Raw genomic sequence first — 20,640 nt, forward strand, 5'->3', positions numbered from 1 at the left:
CCAGTATATTCCTATCTGCAATGCCTCAGTGAAAATTCTGGATTCTCAAAGTGAAATCCAAATTGGGGCTTTCAGAAACCAGGTGGAGACAGGGGTTTTGGCACGAGACATACATGTGCATTGCAAAAATCTGGGAAGTGACCAGACTGTAGTTTAGGGAACTTGCAGAACTCTCACTTCTGATTGACATTTCCCAGTGAAATATTAATTTGAATAATTCTAAATGTAAAAAAATCTGTGTTACCTGGCTGCCAAACACAGGAAAAAAGTAATAAAGGTATAGCAAAACCTCTCAACAGGAGAGGAACAGGAAGACCAGAAATTAGAGACAAATCAAACATTGTGCTGCTGAAGAAATACTACTGCCATAAAAGAGACTACCCCCTCCCAGTAGTCTTTTTCCTTTGCTGAAATTTATGTTCTATATTGCACCACTGCAGTTGTTCTTTCTATTATTTATTAACATTTTACACTTGGCCTACTCAAAATGCTGGTTTGCAGTTTCATTCAGAAGCTACAACTCTACCTATTCCCCAGACTCCAACACAGGGTAGGACTTCAAGATATATTCCATCCTGCTGGTACTGACAGTGTTATACACAAAATTGTAATGTTTCCTTGGGTTTATATGCACTAAGATAAAGGGGAAATGCTATACCATGGCATATACCATCTTCTTTATCTGTGTCAACAACTTTGCAGAGAGATTGGGTAAATGCGAACCACTTGTGCTAAAGCAAGATTTTCTAGAATGATCATGTAATCTATACTTGAGAATACCCAGAATTTAATTTTTACTTGCACTAACCTGCCCTTGAATATAGCTGCCTTTAGATTTGCTTTGATAACTGTATTTTGTAATTCATACTCTGGAACAAACAAGTTTTCTTTTCCAAGAACATTATTTGAATCATCATTTAAGAGAATTGCAGGGATGTCTTTACTAAGTACGTCTCAGGAAAGTTTTCTTTCATTGTGACTCTGTGGGGTATAAGCCTAGGAGAACCAAGGCTACTACGTAACAGTGAGAGAGAGATTGGCATCTCTCAATGACATGAGAACTTTTTCCACCAGAGGATCTTCCTGGAATGATCAGTCAGCATGCAGTGGGTTTGACCCATTCTGTACATCCTATATTCTTTTAGATATTGACTTATTATTTCTAAAATCTTGATTACATTATATGCTTTGAGCCAACTTTCAGAGCTGCAGTTAACACTGTTAAGTTTACTTTGAGCAAAGCATCATGCAGAACTTGCCCTAATTTTATCTGTGCTGAATGTGTGTATCATGCATATCTCTGTGTGCATGCAGCAAAGGAGGAATAAACTGTCAGACTTTGCAGCCTGACTACTCATTCCTGTCATGTTTAGTGAAAGTCTTTTCTCTAGCTACGTTCCCATACTTGCCCTAATAGTAAAAGTAACTGTCCTTTTATTTTGATGAAAACTCCTTTCCAATTCTAAATCCTTCAAGTCAGGAGAGCCTCTAATATATCCACCTTAGAGTCAAAGGCTGTCTTGGCTTGAAATAGACTTTTGATTGTTAAACACTTGTGTGTTGGCTCACAATGAAATTTTTCCTTTAAGAGGAACAAACACTCTGGCTGGCCATGTAGCTGCATATAAAGAGGTAGCTGCAGTGTCAGCCACTCACCTTTGTACCTGGAGGGCCTCTTCGACCTGCTGCACCCTAGGAAGGAGTGGCATGAGAGATTACATCCAGAATACTGAGCAATATGTAAAACAGCTGTTTATCATAAAACACATTATATATACAATAAAATCAAATACAGCTTAAAGAAAGAAGAGATTATTTTCACAGAAAGATTTAAGGTAAAAAAATGAGAAAAGGGTGGATTTGGGACAGAAAATCTTACACGAGTAAGTCTTTCCAAAATGCAAAAAGATTTTAGATCCTTAATGAGTGCAGAGGGAAGACATTTCAACAAAATTCTGGAAAACATCTTCCTAGTCAGCTGCCCTTTGGCTTTTTTTCTGTAAGAAGAGAACAAAAGCCCTCTTCTCTCCCTGTGAGACCAGAGGTTTGCACCACTTCCTGCTGCACACTGCTCAGCAGCTCTAGTGAATGCTACTGCTAAACCTCACATCACCGCAGGCCTTTAGGATGTTTTTGCAGCTTGACTGAGGAGTGATCATGCCAGACTTTGGCATTAGGCAACCGTTCTGACAGCCTAGAAGAGGGGCCTTCACAATTTCTAGTCTCCAGTGAACTAAAAATGAGCAGCTCAGCTGCCAGTGAGCTTATCTGTATGCTTGAACAGACACAGAAAACTTGTAGTCATGGGCAGAAAGAAGAGATATATTTATCTAGGGTGGAATCATGAAGCAATTAAGGTTCACTGAAAAAGAAATGGAGTTTAAGTCTTGTGACTTCATACGAATCAGACCTGAAATTAACAGGAATGCAAATTCCTGATTTTAAAGAGAAGAAAACACATTGCAATATATATAAGCTACTAAACTTGAAGCCAAATATGTTTCACTATGAAAACTTATGAGGATTTTTGTTCCCTCTCCTTGCAGGAGTTTGAAGGGTGGGATAACAGGAAGAAGACAAAAATGGGTTTTACAGTGGGAACCCCACTGTATCTTTTATCAGTTATTTTCACCCCATATTGATTACTATTCTTACATCTAGGCCAGCATCACCCTGCTCTCCTTGGACTCCATGTGGGCCTGGGTCTCCCTGCAAAACAAAGTAATTACCAAGCTCTTTAAACACTTTCCTTTTTCTTGTACATACACATTCTTCTTTATACATTCCTTCTTTGTTTCTTCTTCTAAGTATTTTCATTGCAATCAGTTGTGTCATACTAATGCTGATTCTTGCTTTCTGCAAATCATTTCCATTCAAAAATTATAAACCACACAGATCATGTCTGCTTTGGATTTCCAATTACTAACAGCCAATATTAAGTCAAGGCTTCCTTGAAATCATTTTTGTTGACTTCAGCCTTTCAGCTGGACTACATAAGATGAGATTTGCTTCCAAAGAGTCATCAAAACCCAATTACTCTCCAAAAAGTAACCCTCAGAGTTTTTCTACTGCTTTCAGCACACTCTAGATAGACATACATGTGTGCGTACAACCCTACTTTTTCAGAGAGAATCAGACTTCAAAAATAGGGGATTTTTCTCACATGTTTGCCACCCACTTAAGTTCTCATTCACCACCATTCATGTACTACTGTCCAACTACTTATCAGCTTTTCTTATTCTTTCCAAACAAAGTGTAATGGCAACGCAAGCTGCACTTTTCTCTTATGCTTCTTTTCTTGCAGTTTTGCTCAAACACCTGCTAAAAACTCAAACGTGACTATAAAAGGACATATCCCAGCTCTTATACTCTATTTACAGATCAAAATGAAGTTTACCCACCACCCTGAGGCAATAGCAGTTCTGTAACAAAATGAGTACAGCCTGTTAGTACCCTGTGCATTTTTCCCAGCATGATTCTCAACAGTATCCTTACAACCCATATCTTGAAGCCTCTCAGGTTACTGATGTAAATTTGTGGTAGAATAATATATTTATACGAAATTCATATTTTCCCTTAGCTCTACATTATGAGAATATTTCCATAGTCTTTGTAAACATTTTTAATTTTTTTTTCTTTTTTTACTGTATCAAGCAGTTCCTGAGGCTTTCTGTGTTGCAGACAAACACTAAAGGCAAAATGCAAACAAACAAAAACCTCCTGGGTCACTGGACAGCCAATAGAAATTAGCAATTATGCAAATCCTCTCCCCACAAAATAGAACAACATGCTTACCTGTGGTGCCAGGTTTCCCTTTTCACCCTTTGGACCAGTAACATTATTGTTAGCTCCAGGATCTCCCTGAAAAAGATCAACGGAAACCTCAGCATTTTCAGTTACCACACCTTTATTACTTTGACTACAGAGGCAGGATACAGAAATAGAATTAATTAGATTTGTAATTGCAGACAGCAAGAACTAAAAAGGCTATTTTAAATGAAGCTGCTTGTAAGAACACTATATAGGAAGTTCTGCAAAGTCCACAAAGTTCTTTTCCTCAGAGATTAAAAGCAAAATTACTGATGGGCAACAAATTAAACTGAAAATGTGAAACTGTTCTGGTTGATTCAATATAGTTAATAGAGTTAAGATAATAACTCATGAATTTCAGATGGGGGGTTACACTAGAATGGAGTTCCATTTAGCCACTTAATACTAGATCAGGTGAAATTCTATCTCTCAAAGAGGCAAATTACCATGACACCTGAACATTTCAATATAAGCATTAAAGACAGGAGTTAGCACAGTGTATGATTGTTTGGAACAAAGTCTTTGAAATGTATGTGAAAAGACAAAGTTGTGACACAAGAAGTGTGCTGTCTGCACTGGAATTTTAGTCCTCAGGGAGTGCATTTATATAGGTCTCTTGAGCATGCAAGGAAAAAATGTGAACATGAAGAAGTAACTTGCCTTTGCATCATTATAAATTGCTAACCAAGAGTCAGTGCACAGGGTTTTCAAGTGATCTAAAATTCCTCTGCAGGGTGGGAACCAACAGGGAAGACTGACCTAGTCCACCTGGTCTTTTCACCAGATAATCTAGTCTAGTGTGAGGTGTCCCTGCCCATGGCAGGGGTGTGGAACTAGATGATCTTTAAGGTCCCTTTCAGCCCAAACCATTCTATGATTCGATGATAAATAGCCTCAGAAGGAGTTATGTTGCCTCTCGTAAAAACAAACAAACAAACCAACCAACCAAAAATTCATGAAACAAGCGTGGGACCTGAGGCTTAAAAACCTCCTTCCAAGCAACATATCAAAACATATCAGTCCACCTACATCTAAAAAAGTTCAGAACTCCTAGAATACACCATTCTCCTTGCAGAGTACTGCATTGTCTAGGACTGTGAAAAACTCTTCAAATCACATTTCAGACATCTCCATCCCAAAATCGAGGTGCAAATCAGTGAAATATAACAAAAATAAAGGAATGCACTTACATGATCTCCTCTTAGACCAGATTCTCCTCGTTCACCTGGTTCTCCTCTGGGGCCTTTTATGCCCTAAATTCATAAAAAGAGCACAAACAATTCAGGTACAAGTATAAATAGTATCTGTGGCGGTGGAGGGCCAGATCTGTTGAAGTCAGTGGAGCTATACTGATTTAGAGCAGGAGTGACAGCTTATTAGAGAACAGGCAGCTATTAAAAACAACTCACAGGCTTTACAGACAGCATTACACTTTGGAAAGATGTTTCGATAAAATGTAAGCATTACTGTAAACGGTACTTCACCCATTTTCCTCTGCTGCCTTTGTCTCCAGAAGGTCCAGGAAATCCATGTTCTCCCTAGACTCAGAAAGAGGAAAGAAAGAAGAAAAAAATTAATGGTTGTTCTTTCTGCTAAATCGGGTTCTCAAGTTTTGTCTGGCAGAATCCCGCTTCAATCAGATATGGAATTCTAAACACCCAACAACAGAATTTCTGTTCAGAATTAAAACCCATTCAAGGCACAAAATCTGTACCTTTGAACCCTGAGGTTGGTGTCTTTAATAGCACTGCACATTTAAACTAATGATTACCTGCTCTCCTTCAGTGCCATCAAATCCACTCTCACCATGTTCACCCTGTAGTAATAAGAAAAAAAAAAAAAACAGTTAGCATTAGTCCACTTGTCTCTTTGAGGAAAGAAGTGCTCACCCTGCATTTGGAAACTTGAAGATCTGTGGTCTTTAACAGTTAGCAAGAATAATTAAGAATAATAACTATAAATTTGAATTAATAATTCATATTTTAATGAATTAAGAATGTATAAAACAACTAATGGTTAAGGACCCTTAATAAGAGAAACCTAAATTAGAAATAAAAAGAGAAACCTAAATAGAAATCTAAATTATAGATTTCTATATAGAAATCTATTGTATAGAATCTATTTATATAGATTTAAATTCTGCTTTTCCTTCTTTTAGCTTTCAGATCTTTTCCCAACTGCAGCACCTTCAAAATCCAAATATATTCCAAAATATAACTACTAGTATTTGATCTATCATGCTGATAACCTTGTAATGCTGATTTGAACCATTATATGTGTTTGTTTTGTGCTTTTTTTCTTCTTTGCATAGTTTTATAACATGAACAGTGGATTGAAAAACCAGGAAGAATAACCATGATTAAAAAATTATAATAAAATTAATAAATATTTAAGGAGTTTGCAGTGTTAGCTTGTGTGAGGCATCTAAATAAAGTTATAACTGTGAGAATTTTATTTCATTTATGTATGCTCCTCAATGTTTCAGACCCAGCCAAATAACACATTCAATTTTTAAAGGATATTTTGAAATTTCTTCCATTTTTCTTTTTTAGGACAGAAATGAAGGAATTAACTGTGGTGTTTTGATTTGTAGTAAGAAATTAACTTAGCAGAGACAACTAGTCAGAAAGCTGAAATAATATTCAATAAATACTGTAAGTGGCACAAGAACAAGTTAAAACCATCAGGAGTCTCACTCTGATAGAGGCAACAGATACAATTGCTTTGTAGGTTTTGATTGTAAATTGACTTTGCAAAACTACCAAGCTAAAATTCCTGAGGAAGAACTTCTTTCATTTAAAACAGTTCTATATCTACTACAAGAAAAAACAGCTGGCTGTACACTTCGATAAGATTAATACATCACAAACAAGAATTTCTTGAATAAGCATTCCAGAAAAATTTTGAACACTAAGTAATCATGACTTTTATTGAAGTGTTATTTTTTCCATCAGTCATTTCCTACCTCAGAAAACCTGAGCCAAACTTCATACCATTAAATATTCAGTATTGCCTTTTCTCCAAATAGCTATAGTAAAATGCCTTGCAGACTTCAATAACTTCAATAAACTGCCTCAGCCTTCCTGAGTTAGCACAATTGAATCACTTTTTTTGTGTGTTGAAAGTTTCACACTTTTAGCTAAAATAAAGTTTGTGGAAATAATGACACAACAATGAAGATATTCACATATTCACTGGATTTCAGTATGGTTTGTGTGCCTGGTATCTCCTACTGCACTTTTTAACTTCGACAGATCGAAATCATCAGCAAGTAGTCTCCCTCTTCTATAATCAGATGTTTTGGATATTTGAAGGAGGGCAAATTACTTCAGAGAACACAGGAGAAAATTGAAAAGGAAAGAGAAATACATGAGAAGATTAAAAAGTTAGTACAGAGCAGTACTTTAAATAGAGCTGAGGTTTCAGAAACACTCTCTGAACTTTCTCGCAGCTGCTCAGTTATGGAGGCAAACATCTTCTGAGTGTTGGAGGCTCACAAGTCTTTTTCAGAAGTGGTTTTGTATCAAAGCATTCAATACATGTTAATTTCATTTTAATCACTGTAGCTTGGAAAGGATTACTGTTATAGATCATTGTCTTCCAGGCTTCACATTTTATTAACGAGTTGGTGACCATATCTCCTTGATGAACAGGTATGTTTGAAAGGTTAAACAAGCAGACTTGCAATATTAGCAGATGAGATGAAAAACAGTTTGAAGAGAAGTTTGGATATTGAAAATATGTCAGTAATGATCTAGTGAAAATGCTGTCTGATCCCCAATAAATATTATTCACAACCTTTTTTTCCCTCTGCTCCTCTTCCTCAACAATTAGAATGAAATTCAGCTGACCAGAATTACCACCTTAACAGATTATCAAACTAGTCAGTAAATAAATCTTTTTCCCATCAGTTAGACTAAATCAATTATGACTGCAGTCATATAAAAATACAATTATGAATGCTGATTTTGATTAATGTGATAGGAATCTTAAATCCATTCTTACAGAACCATAGCAAAAGTATATTAAGTGCTGTGAAATTTTTACACTATTTTCCTTCTTTGTTGATAATTTCCTTTTACAGAGTAACATGGACTTAAAAGGAAGCAGAACATTGCTCCCAAAGAAAATTGATCACACACAAAAACACATACCTGACTTCCTCTATAGCCTCTTGCCCCCTGGAATTGAAAATAAATACAGATGAAACTTGGTAAAAGTATTTTTATTGAGCTTGAGAAGCAGGGCAAAATAGCTTGATGTGCAGAGGTATGCTGGGCTCCATATTGGTAGTCCCTGCTGTAAAACCCTCTACTGCCACATATAGGATTTACTCCTTTCCTCTGGGAAGACAGTACAGGCTTCATTTTCATTCCCATTCCATAAAGCTTTATAGCTTTAACTAAGGCCAGCTGGGAGCTGGTGGTGAAAAATCACCATCAAGTTGCTTAGTCAGCAAAATCCTGAACCACTCAACCACGCCTGGGTTACACAAAATACCTTTCAAAATGAGACAGCAAACAAAGTCTGCCACTCTTACAGCTGGACCTTGCTGTCCATCCATGCTTCAGGAAGACAGCACAGGGATTTGTTCCCAGCACAGAAAAACAGGTTTGTGGGAAACAACATCAGGAAATGTTTCAAAGTTAAATACTTGCCTTACGGCCCCTGACACCTGGACATCCCCTGTCTCCTTGAGTCCCACTGAAACCAGCTGGGCCTCTCTCCCCCTAAGAAACAAAAGAAAATGTTCAATGTCATCCATACAATGATAATTACTGGTTAATTCATCACATAAGACTAAAGAAAGACAGACCTATATCACCATTCAGTGCACTAAGGACACAAATACAAGTCGCATGGAAATTTTCATATAGGCCATAAGAGAACATCAGTTACTAATTTGAGTTGCACCTGGTTCTTCACTCTCACTATCATGCCATGTTTATACTGCATTACCAATCTCCAGCTAAAATGTCTGTACTTGAAGGTGGGTTAGTTTTTTTAACTGAATAACTGGCCCACATTTGGTGAGTTGTTTTTTTAAGTGAGTAACTATGTGTGGTGAGGTGCAGAGTCACAGAGAAACAGATCTGTGTATTTACCTGCTCCTTTAACACATTTTGGGTTAACATTGATGGGTACTCAGTGAATAAGCGTAGACAGGTTCAGGCACCAACTAACATCATCATAGAAGGAAGATAAATGTTTACTTACAATCCCACCTTCCTCACCAGGATGGCCAGGAGATCCTCTATAACCTGTACTTCCCTGAAAAACGAAAATTTAAAAGATAAGTAACACTGTTCTCCAAACACACTGGGTTCATCTCTATCAGATTATTCTGCACTTAGAGATAGAAACATTCCCTGAATATTAGATGTGGTTATGTCAAGGAGGGCAGGCTCCCTGCATTTACACAGACACTCTGTACAGTCCTATGTATTTGACACGGCTGTGAAAAAAACCCCAAACCCAAGGAAACAACAGTGTTTAATATAAAATGTCAGGTTTTTATTTCAGGAAACTCTCTGATAGCTTAACAAAGCTCATTGGGATACTTGGTCAAATTAAACATCTTTGTAGTGATTTGGAAAAGGAAGCATTACACAGTAATGAAATTCTAAGGTGAAATGAAAAATATAAGGAGTTGGAAACTTGTTAGGACAAAGTTATTGCAATGCTTTGCAAACACATAGGAACATTATAACTTTGTGTTGGAAGTCATGCAAATATCATACCTTTAGGGCAAAAACTTGAGCAGAGAGAAACTGGAACAAAGGGAATTTCTAGTTGCAAAACAACTATGTCTACATTCTGAACACTGTCTAAGCACCTTAATCTAGCCTTTTAGTTAAACAGAAAGGTGTAAGAAAATCAACAAGAGTAATGGAAGAAATTGGTAAATTGGTTTATGAAGAAGTATTAGAAAACTATACTTTTGTTGAGAGATAACCAAAACTTCATTTAACTGCAACCACATAACTGAAGAGTGAGAACTACAGATATCATTTACCTCACATGCTCCTGAAATAAGTAGAAAGAATGGAATGAATAGCAGTCAAATAGAGATTACACATATTAAAAACCTTAATAAGGAATTCTACTAGCATGCTGTAGAAGAAGTGATATCTGTAATATTCAAAAATACTTAAACAATTTAAAATCTTAAAAGAAGCAATCCTTTTGGATGAAAACAGACTTACAGAAAAAGATATTTGGAATAACCAGTCACAAAAGGATAAGGCACATACCTAGTGAAAAAGGATTATTTTCTACTCTCAGCTTGTCATTTGGAAGTCACTCGTTCCCAATAGATAATAAGCCTCTTGATTAGTTACACTTAATTTTATTAATCCCCCTCATTTTCTGATGAATTCGTGCAGAGGAGTGCTTAATGATTTTTATATGCACAAATAATTTTCATTACAAAAATACTTTCGCATAGAAGCATGCAGCAGAGAAAGGTTCCCATTTCATGTTACTCCTTTATCTGTCCTAACATTAAATGTTATGGAGACATGCATGCATGCTCTGAAATACTACAAAAAACAGAAACACTTTGAAAAATGAAGCAATTCTTATGTAATGTCTATCTTAGACCTCCTACCTTCCTTCCAGGACTTCCCCGGACACCATGATCACCATTTTCTCCAAGACACTTACAAATAACCTTACAGCATTTTCTTTCTGCAACAGTATCCTGAAAAATTACAAGAAACATTTTGTTTACATATATTAATAATAAAACAAAGACTGATTCCTCCCCCCCCCCCCTTTTTTTAATATCACAGAAGGACTTACAAGGTTTCTCTGCAAGATGTTTGCAATATCTGCAAACCCAACACTCAGAGGTTCGTTGTATCCAAACCCTCTGCCAAACTCTATTTCCCAAAATTCAGTCAAGTTCTGTGTATTGTCCAGGCCAACTAATAGAAGTGCATCAAGACCTTCGACATAAGCACAGATTTAAATTAGTGAATACCTGAAACATACTATTAACTAACAATATAAACTTGAATAACAGCAATTCCCTAAAGGACTTACATTTCGTGACTTCAACACAGTATGTTAAAAGAAAGCAATCTCTTGAGAAAAATGTGTAAGAGAAAAATCCAGACCAGTAATTTTCCAACTGACTTCTCTCCCCAGCTGTCAGACCAGCCTGCTACTCAGTGCCCAAACACAAGCTTAAACCTGCTTTTTCCTAGAGAAGTCAGAGTTGTATCTAACCTCTGGTGCTGTTCCCACCAGTGAAAGGGGTCTGTCCTGAATTGCTCCAGCTGTTGGAGCTGGACTCCAGAAACTAGAACCTCTGCCCCCTAGGCATGTTTCTGGTGTCATCTGCCAAATAGTGACATATCATCATGTACACTGCTTCACATGGAGAAGGGAATACTCTGCCAGGGACTCCTGGGCAATGCCACATGAGCATGGAGAGGCAGTGTTACATGGAAAAGTTGCAATGAGGGAGCTGTAAATCAGGCCTTTGGTAGTAGGAGGCTGGAGCATCAACGTAGTACTGTAATAATACCTCTAAAGCGAAGTGAGTCTGCTGCTTTCTTCAGGTCTTCCAGTGAATCATCCAGCCCATCTGAAAATACTAACAGAACCTGTCAGGAAAGGGAGTAATGCCAAGTCAATTGCAAAGGGACTGAAAGTTCAGTCTTTGTAAAAAATACAGTTCACATGGAGAAATGGCTATGAGATGGTCAAATTGCACTGCACTGTGGTAGATCTGAAATGTGTGCTGGAAAATGGTAGTGAGGAACAACTAGAACAAAACACAAAAGCTGCTCTTCCCTGATAGCACCTCCATTTGAGGGATTTTTCTTGCTGAACATAGAATGGCTATTGTATGTGTCATCTTCTTAGCATGTGAGGTAAAAGAAAAATTCTTTTACAACTTACCTACTGAAAAACTTTCTCTTATGTCTGAAGAGTTCTCATACATGTGAATGTGGAGAAGAATTTAGAGTGAACAAATTTTCCCGTATCTGCAAGAGCAGCTCCCGTTGGCTGTCAACTGAGCAACACCAGGAAGTGCGTCCTCTCTGGGTCTAATCCTCACCCCATGCAGATATTTACGTCCTTTTGCCCTTTCCACACAGGCAGTACATCACCCTGCTCCATTCTCTGCCCTGTGTTTCCTTCTTAAGACATGAGGTTTCACTCACCTCAGGATGCTAATAATTTGTATTGTCTACATTTCCATCTTTTCAGGCCAAACAACTATAACTAAGTCTCTTCCAGGATGGAGGAAAGCACAACTTCTTACCGTTCCCCTTCAACCTATCAGTCTTTTCTCATTTCTCTCCTCCCTCTTCAACAGAAGACTTCTCAGGTCCCACTCACAGAGTGGGTTCGTTTGCCCAAAAAGAAGCTGCACAGGTAAACTGTGTCCTTTCCCCAATGGTAATGACTTAAAATCCTCCTAAGCTCTCTGACCAACAAGTGGACAAGCACAGTTAGAGCTACTTCCCTCCCACCCTTCATATTTTACATTCCCTATGCAAGGCACAGCTTTTACCAATGCAAACTCCGTTACTTTTGTTAAGGTAAATTTTTCCACAGATGACAAAAGCAAATGAAGTGACTGCCACACCAAACATCCCACTTCTGTACTAAAGCAGCTAGGAGACAAGAATTTAAGCTAGACCTAACTGGTAAGTTCCCAAGCATACACTATGGAGGCACTGGTACAAATACTACACTTGTTCAAGCACTGTGTGATAGCAGCGGACACCTGGACCATGGACGGGCAAACACATCCCAGGTTGTTAGAGACAACACTGTAGGCCTGGGTTTGATTGTTTTTCCTACAATCTCCAGTTTAAACACATGGGGAAGAGGGAATGTGGGGTGTTACTTTGGGCATTATATGTAAATATATGTAAAGATATATTATTATGTTTACAAAACATTTGTTTATATCAAGCTCTTGTTGGAACACATCCAAGTCATGTTTTGTTAAAAATGCTGGAACTAGGTCCAGATTTTTTGCTGCTAAGCAAACAAATAACAAAGAAAAGAAGAAATTCAACCAACAGAGAATCATGGTCCCTGATGAGGTTTATAACTAATAATCTTTACAGAATAAGCATGTTATTGCTCAGGATCCTAGGAAGATTAAATTGTGATTTCATGTGCATTCTAAAGCCTTGTACTCTCAATTTGTACCTAAGCAGTTTCAGGGAGGAATATTAATCCACTGGTAAAATGCTGAGATATGCAGCATATTTATTTATAGTAATAATGCCTAAGCAGAAAGAAGCCTTGCTTGATGCTGATCTCCAGAATTGGCAATTAGGAGGGAAAAAGCACTGCTTTTACTTTTATGTCAAACAAATTCTTTCTCTGAGACTCAGAAGCAGCAAAATCTTGTGTGGTCATGTTCCCTGTTCAGACATTTTAAGCAATCTTTGGAAAAAAACTCCATTAAATATACACCAAATGACAACTTAAATTGATAAGACACACATACCTATGCAAATACTGTAAAAAATAGAATGCCAACTTTCATCTGAAAGCAGGGGAATTTGTAATATGGCTTCCTCACTCCATGTCAGATTAAAATCGGTGTTTTACAAAAGTGAAAATAAATTTGGAAGAGGAAACCCCTTATGTATTTTGCAAGAACTAACCAGTCCTTCCTTAGTAGGAAGGTCTTCCTGCATGGAGACCTTAGTAAGCGCTAATATTCAAACAGCTACTACAGGACTTGCTCAGTGTTTTACAGAGTCAGTGCCTCATTTAGAATAAATTGTCAAGGCACTGATTCTGAAACACTTCAATGAGATCTGAATTTCTTGAACCCAGGTTGAAAGAATCCCTATTCATTTCCGAACAGATTAGATGAAGCTTTATGCTTTTTCCTTCACCTCACTTCAAGATGGATGAATTAACTGCAGCACCTAGGCAGATTTTCTTGATCATCTGTTATCTGTAAGTAGAACTCAGCTTTGTTATTTGAAATTATTTGACAAGTTAATGACATGAACAAACTTCTGTAAACAAATTTGTCAGATGACCTTTTTCTGTGACTTCTGCTTCAAGCTGTCACTATTCTGGACTAAGATGCAGATTCAGGAATAAGAAAGCAGTTTCCTTTCAGGAATAGGAGTCCCTGAAAGAAAACTACTTTCCACTACCCAAAGTAAAATCATTCCATGGTAGATCTAAGAAGGTTGTCTGTGTGAATACTCATCATCACATGTATTAAGCCAAGTGTTCTGGGTACCACCTCACTACAGGAGTGCCTAGAAAATTGGAACTGATATATCAGGTTATATTAGGTCAACGAAAAACAGGAAGTTCTATATAAACTTAAGAAAACACAAGGGTGACTGAGCACTGGCACCGGTTGCCTGGAGATGCTGAGGAGTCTCCATTCCTGGAGGTACACAAAAGCCATCTGGACATGGCCCTGGATGGCCTGCTCTAGTTGACCCTCCTTGAGCAGATGGGTTGAAGAAGGTGACTTCCAGGGATTCCTTCTAATCTCTACCATTCTGTGATTCTGTTTACCAGCATCATCTATTCCTGAGCTACTTATTTGTCTTCCTGGAGTACTCAGCATCAGAGTCTGTAAATACCAAACTGTCTAATTTTTCCAAGATCACACCATTAAGTTACCTTAACTTTAGCAGAGGTCACATTAAAGAAGTTCTCCTCAAGCGCCTGCAAGAAGTCTGCATTCAGGTAGGTGTCCACAGTGGTCTGTGCCTCTAAGAACTTCTGGATGATCTCTTCATTATAGTCTTCAAAACCAGAGTCAAAGATTAATTGTTTGTTCTGTGCCAATACTTGGAACTTGAACCCAATGTCAACTGGAGCATTACAGCTGGTATTTGGCAGTGATTTCATCTGTAGTAGAAGTCTGGGGAGGAATGCTTGCAGTCTCTGTTTCAGAAGCATTGTGGGTACTGGCTGCGTGCGCCTTGAAGTATCAATTGCTATAGAAAGATCTATGTTGCATTCTGAAAAAAAAAATATATCTAGGAAACAGGAAACTATGAGCATACACTCTGTGATCCTGGTTTTTGTCAGAATCATGGGAGTGGAACAAAATTCAACATGGTAGATTTAAAGCCAGAAGTAAGAATCAGTAAGTTTGGTTTTCCATAAACATAAAATACCTCAGCCCACAGGTTTCAGTGTGGCCATGTGAACTTGCAAATACTAAGAACTAAATTACTCGACATCTGCACATACCCAAACTGCAAAACATGTCTGTTCTCCAGCTGCCCAGTATCCTCAAAGGGCCTAATCTTGAAAATGTCTCCATAGGCTTTGCTGCCAACTGAGAATGTACAACACAAATTCCAATTGCAAAGGGAACCCTGATGACTGACTTTGTCACTTTGTCACAAGACCAGGTGATACATATAAATGCAGAACAACAGGCCAAATAAACAAACATGAGAAAGAGGCAGCACTGCCTACATGAAATGTCATAACCATTGTGAAAAACAGCTGTTGTAAGGTGATGGCTACCTCAGTGATGGAAGTGCTTGCATCGCTCCTTGTAATAATAACAAATAGTGTGATGTGGTTAATTCCTTCTCCCTCCCCAATCATCTCGCCCTCATTAAACATGTTTGTTTCTTCTCTACCTTGATTATTCATTTCTCACTTTGAATTTTATTCTGTGATCCTAGATGCATTATTACTCGTTATTGTACCTCTGCAAGGAAGTCAGAGGCGTGCAATTTTAGCTGTAAAACAGCACTCTACCTGATTTTATTCTCTTTTCACTCATTGACTCTGAAACACTTAGCAATCACAAGATTGTTTTCTGTGTTTGCTAGTTTGGGCTTGTTCCCATTATTCCACATAAGTTTCCTGAGTTTTCCTTCTCTCACGGAAGAGATAAATGTATTCAGTTCTTTAGTCAAAAACTTCTAGAAATAATTTCATCTCAGAGGGACCATCATTATGGTTTAATATTTTCACTTGTGGTACAAACTGCCCCCTAGAGGGTATGATCTGCTGGAAAGTAGCATGAAAATCTTTGAATGTAAAAGGTCACATTGAATGAGATTATATGGCTAAAAAAATCTGACATTCAGACCTCAGAGCAACATCAAAAATCTATGCCACTTATCTTTTTAGCTCACAAAAAGCAATCAGTTAAATATATCCTTATATGCATGCATGTCTACACACACGTGAACACAAAATCTAATGGATGTTTCTTCCAGTATGTGTTCTTGTAGAGCATACAGAGAGTATGTATTCACAATGAGATTCTTCTAAGACCTGGGTCTTTTAAGTCACATAGTTTGGAGGCAGTGTGAAGGGTAAGCATGAGCTCAGAAATTTTGCCCTGACAGTTGGTCATCCACACTGTTCAGCTCTTAAAATGTTCTCTGTCAAGTCCTCAGTGTACCAGCAATAATAACAGAACAGCAGTAAATAGTTCACTTTTTGTGCTACTATGTTGTGCATGAGAATGTGTAAAACATTTACTGGTAGGTATTCTATACCCTGTTGTTAATCTCTATTTATTTGCAGGAGCAAACATCTCTGTGTTGCCAAACTCTTTCTCACCACCTGTTCTCCTACAAACATCCACATTGTTAAACTGCCCTATCTTACTGCTGTAAAGGTACCTTTTTTCTCCTGTCAACATGCTGTCCCTGAAATAAAATTTTTTATATTGAAAAATCTGGCAGTTTAAGAGAAGGTTACTGGAGTAAAGGGAAATAATAGATTTATTACAGGAAAGAAGGTCAGTGTATATATAAAAAAAGATGACAGGACAAGATAAAACAGGCTTCGCAGAAAATTGATATTCATTTTATGAGACAAATTTATGCAGAGCTTAGTAATAAATATATGCATCACTGAGATGAAAACAAATATGCTTTCCTTGACTTCTCTCTCTCTAAACAAGTGTGCCTGTAGTATATATATAAAGGTCACTGCTGTATCTCCCACTATATCTCCCTGTTCCCTGCCATAAAACACCAGGAGGTGCTACTGCATCAGCCATGGTCACTCTGCTCCATGGCAGTGCACTCCACTTCCACAGCAGCCCTCTCTCTCTGCTTGCAGAAGCCGAGGAATGCTTTTTCATCTGGGACTCTGCTCAGCTCTTGATGGGAAAAAGAGTGGGTGGGAGTGCAGAGCTCATACTGAATCAGGCCCAGCTGTTCTCCCTGCAAATTACCTGAGCGGATATAATTCACACAGAATTGCTTCTGTCTCAGGGAAGAAAGGCTCAGCTCTTCATTTTGGCCCCCAACACCCTGGCAAACACCAGCCAGTTTTGGGGTGTTCAAGATCTCACTAGCCTAGGATGCATGAGAGGCTCAGCGGTTGTTACAAAAAGCAGTGTGGTCATCCTGGTGTTCCTTTCTCTCAGAAGGTTTCTGATCACAAAGGGAATGAACCCTGGAGAACTGCATTGGATCAGTTTTATGGCAGAACAAAGAGCATGTATCCAACACATGTAAAATACCACCTCTATGGTGAAAACACCAGGAAGACAACAAGGAGCTTTAAAGGACAGTCACAGTCCCTATAAGGATAAGCACAGAGAGAAGAAATGCTCCAGAACCGTCTCTTCCTGCCATCCCCAATCAATGCCACGCACTTACACCACAGTCAGAAGATATCAGCTTTTTGATTTGTCATGCACTCCATTTTTCTTTTTGCAACTTAAGAACCACATCTACAGTATTACCTAAATGCATAGCTGGCATGAATACACAATGTTAAAGAGCAACTGTGTATGCTCTGTACGTCGCTATTCCCCCATGATAAGGCAACTGATAATGCAGCATCAAGTCAGAAAAAACAGACCCAAAACCAGCATGTGACATCTGATAAAAGTTGCTATGCTAACTAAAAGCATTACTGAATGTTTATTTTCTTTGGGGTTGGCAGCCTCTCAGGCTGTGTGGCATTCAAGCCACTGTTGGCATCCAAAAGATATAGTAAGGGATAGCACTTTCTGTTTCTCATCTAGGAAAAGCTTTTGGGTAGCACTTCAGAATTACTTCAGAATTGCTGTTCACATCTTGCCAATACCTCCCACATATCCAAGGATGGATTTCCTTACACCCCCCCTCTGCACAGTGCCTCTGTGACTCTTCAGTCTTGTTGACAGACAGTGGGTGCTGACAGTCCCACTGAAGCAGAATGGTCAGCTGGAGATGGCAAAGTTATGTTTCTAGGAGGTTCTTTTTAAAATATCACTGAATTGTCTGTTTCCCTCTTTTTATTAAGATACCTGATGGAGTATCTGCTGTGGTTCCTTTCAGACACTGAGGAACTATGCATATGAAGGCTTGATGTGAAGCATTGTCTTACCTCAGAAGCTATTTACCATAGCAAAGACTGTAGTGGCTCTTGACTGAAGCAAAGTACAAATTGTGAGTCACAAACTGAGTAACATGGGCAGTATTCTCTAGTAAAACAATTGCACTGCAGTCCAGCCAGCTCAGGTACTTTTATCAGTGACTGCAGATAGCCATGTGGATATTTGTCATTATACACTCAACAAAAAGTTTGTTCCTTACCCTGACCAGGGAGATGTTTGGATTAACAGACCCGATTGACATTCTTTTTGATGATTTTCAGTGCATCAAGGTTTCCACTGTGAACTCTCCCTGTGTCATCAGCTATTAAAAACAGCTCTCAAAGGGGATTTTAGCATCCCTATGTCAGCTTCAAAGACATGGATCCCATTGTTCCTCAAAGCCATTGCTACATCCTGTACCCTGTCAGCAGAGTACTCACTGAAAAAGGCTCTGGACAAGCCTCTTTTGCTACTAAGTGATTCTCTAGTATAAACTGGAGTCTCTGCCCTGTTTTGGTGCCTCCTTCTTTGTAATGTAATTTTTTCTATCTTCTGTAAGGAGTCATTCTTGTTATAACAAGTGTTCAACAGGAATTCAGTGTATGTCACATTGTTGTGCTGAATCACAAAACCCAGAGATTTTGTCTTGCCATTGATCATTGTGCATGATGTTGAAGTTCTTTGTCCCTGTACTCCAGGATCCATCTACCAGGAAAACTATGTCTGTCACGGAAGCTTTCCTGCAGACTGAAGGAATATGTTGCAACTTTTCCCCTAAAAGTTGTGTAATCTAATAGAAAAGCAATTTTAAATCCTAATTGCTTTTCAGAATCCAAGACCTATTGGCCTGTTCCAGAAAATCCCTTCCATCTATCCTGCTAAATTGTCATCACCCACTAGTTCCTTCTTTTCCCCTATTTATCATACAGAGGATCAGAAAATACATCTTTCTGCAACACCATTCATAGGAAAATGAGAGATGCTGAAATCTACAACACAATTTTCATTCACAGTCTGCTCAGAACTTATCTGTAGTAAATGCATATTAAACATTTCTGTATGTGAAACACAACCATAGGAATGTGTTGGCCTGCTCTCAAGAGAGCAAAGGAAAATTTAGTCATGCCCTTTGAGCTCCATTCTGCATGCATAGATTACTAATTAATATTTATTTTCTGAGGGGAAAAAAAATCAGTTCCAACTTAAAGAGTACTAAGCATATTTCTCTGTTATAAGTATTAAACATATGTGTTTCCACAAATTCCAGAAGCTAGCAGAGCATGGATGGAACAGTTATTATTTCCTCAAATCAACAGTCATGCAGAAAATACCCTGCAACTGGGCAGAACACTTCTTAAACAGATCTTCCAAAAGACCTGACTACCAAAATGGAACTGCTAAATACTGTAACTTACCTTGCTTTTGGCAGTCTTACAATTTTAAGAGCTTTACGTTGCTTTTGCACATATGAAACCTCAGAATGCATGAACAAACCCAAATTTAATGAGCTGCTGCATTAAATTTTGCATTTTTTTAGGAAAACTCTCCTATTGTAGTTATAAATATAAGTTTCATAAAAACATACTGTATTATCCCTAATTATAATTCCTAGTTAGAAAAAAATGTCATCAATTCTTCATCTCTCTCTCACATTGGGTATAAATGTAAAAAACCAATTTTGCTATCAACTTGAAGCGTCATTTCTTTAGTGTATTACCAGTCTCCTGTGCCTCTGTAGAGAAGGTGAAAATGTAGAGAAGAAGAAGTGGTTTCCAGGCAACCATGCTGAAAACCTTCCTAGGGAAAAAAAATCAAAACCAAATATATAAGAAATACAGAGAATAATTCCCTAAAAAAGAGGTTTTTAATTGTGGGGGAACTGGGTAAGTGCATTTTATTAACAACACGGAGGCTTTCTAGCTGTATGCAATTTAAACCAGCACTTTAAATTCATTTTTTTCCCTCAGTTTTTAACATACAGGCTTTGAACGCAGAGCTGTTAGAGTTTGACACTGATGTACAGGATATAACCAAAAGGAACTATACAATGCTTTGCTCTCACAATCATGCTTTATTCTGATTCACACAGCTATATTTACCATGATCTAAAATTCAGCTAAAAGCAAGCTATTCACAGTGTAAGATTATTGGGAGTTATGCTTTTAAGATTCCCTTCTAGCCTTGAAATTTCCCACCCACACATCGATTTAAAAGAAAAGTTTGGTGGTGGTATCTATATGTGATACACATGGATAAGAACAAGCATTCATTTACAAATGAAATATGCCAGTGGGCCAGTAATAAAGACACTTGTCATAGAAAAATGGAATAAAGTATAAAAATTTCCCAAAAGCCAAAACTCAATGCTGTGGATACTGAGAATGAAAATCTCTCAGAAAGTATGAAATTAAGGCATATTGAGCTTAAGCACACTAAACAAATGAGAACAAAGCAGTTTTGAATAACTTTCTATTGTAGGACACAAGTACCCTTGATGCTGCCTTTAACAACTCATTACACTG

General features: G+C 37.9%; 1 protein-coding gene across 1 annotated transcript in view; it reads right to left on the reverse strand.

Annotated features, from left to right (window-relative positions):
- Positions 1-20,640, reverse strand: part of COL6A6 (collagen type VI alpha 6 chain) — a 46,787-nt gene that overhangs the window by 23,666 nt on the left and 2,481 nt on the right. Inside the window, exons 2-15 of the mRNA XM_032103808.1 lie at positions 19,836-19,915; positions 14,446-14,789; positions 11,345-11,423; positions 10,615-10,760; positions 10,421-10,513; positions 9,028-9,081; positions 8,469-8,540; positions 7,965-7,991; positions 5,582-5,626; positions 5,295-5,348; positions 5,001-5,063; positions 3,796-3,861; positions 2,656-2,709; positions 1,657-1,692 (exon numbers count right to left, since the gene is read on the reverse strand). Coding sequence (XP_031959699.1) covers positions 1,657-1,692; positions 2,656-2,709; positions 3,796-3,861; positions 5,001-5,063; positions 5,295-5,348; positions 5,582-5,626; positions 7,965-7,991; positions 8,469-8,540; positions 9,028-9,081; positions 10,421-10,513; positions 10,615-10,760; positions 11,345-11,423; positions 14,446-14,789; positions 19,836-19,902 — 1,200 coding nt within the window. The 5' untranslated portion in view covers positions 19,903-19,915. The remainder of the gene's footprint in view (positions 1-1,656; positions 1,693-2,655; positions 2,710-3,795; positions 3,862-5,000; positions 5,064-5,294; positions 5,349-5,581; positions 5,627-7,964; positions 7,992-8,468; positions 8,541-9,027; positions 9,082-10,420; positions 10,514-10,614; positions 10,761-11,344; positions 11,424-14,445; positions 14,790-19,835; positions 19,916-20,640) is intronic.

Source organism: Corvus moneduloides, chromosome 1 (assembly GCF_009650955.1).
Source record: "Corvus moneduloides isolate bCorMon1 chromosome 1, bCorMon1.pri, whole genome shotgun sequence".
NCBI lineage: Eukaryota > Metazoa > Chordata > Aves > Passeriformes > Corvidae > Corvus > Corvus moneduloides.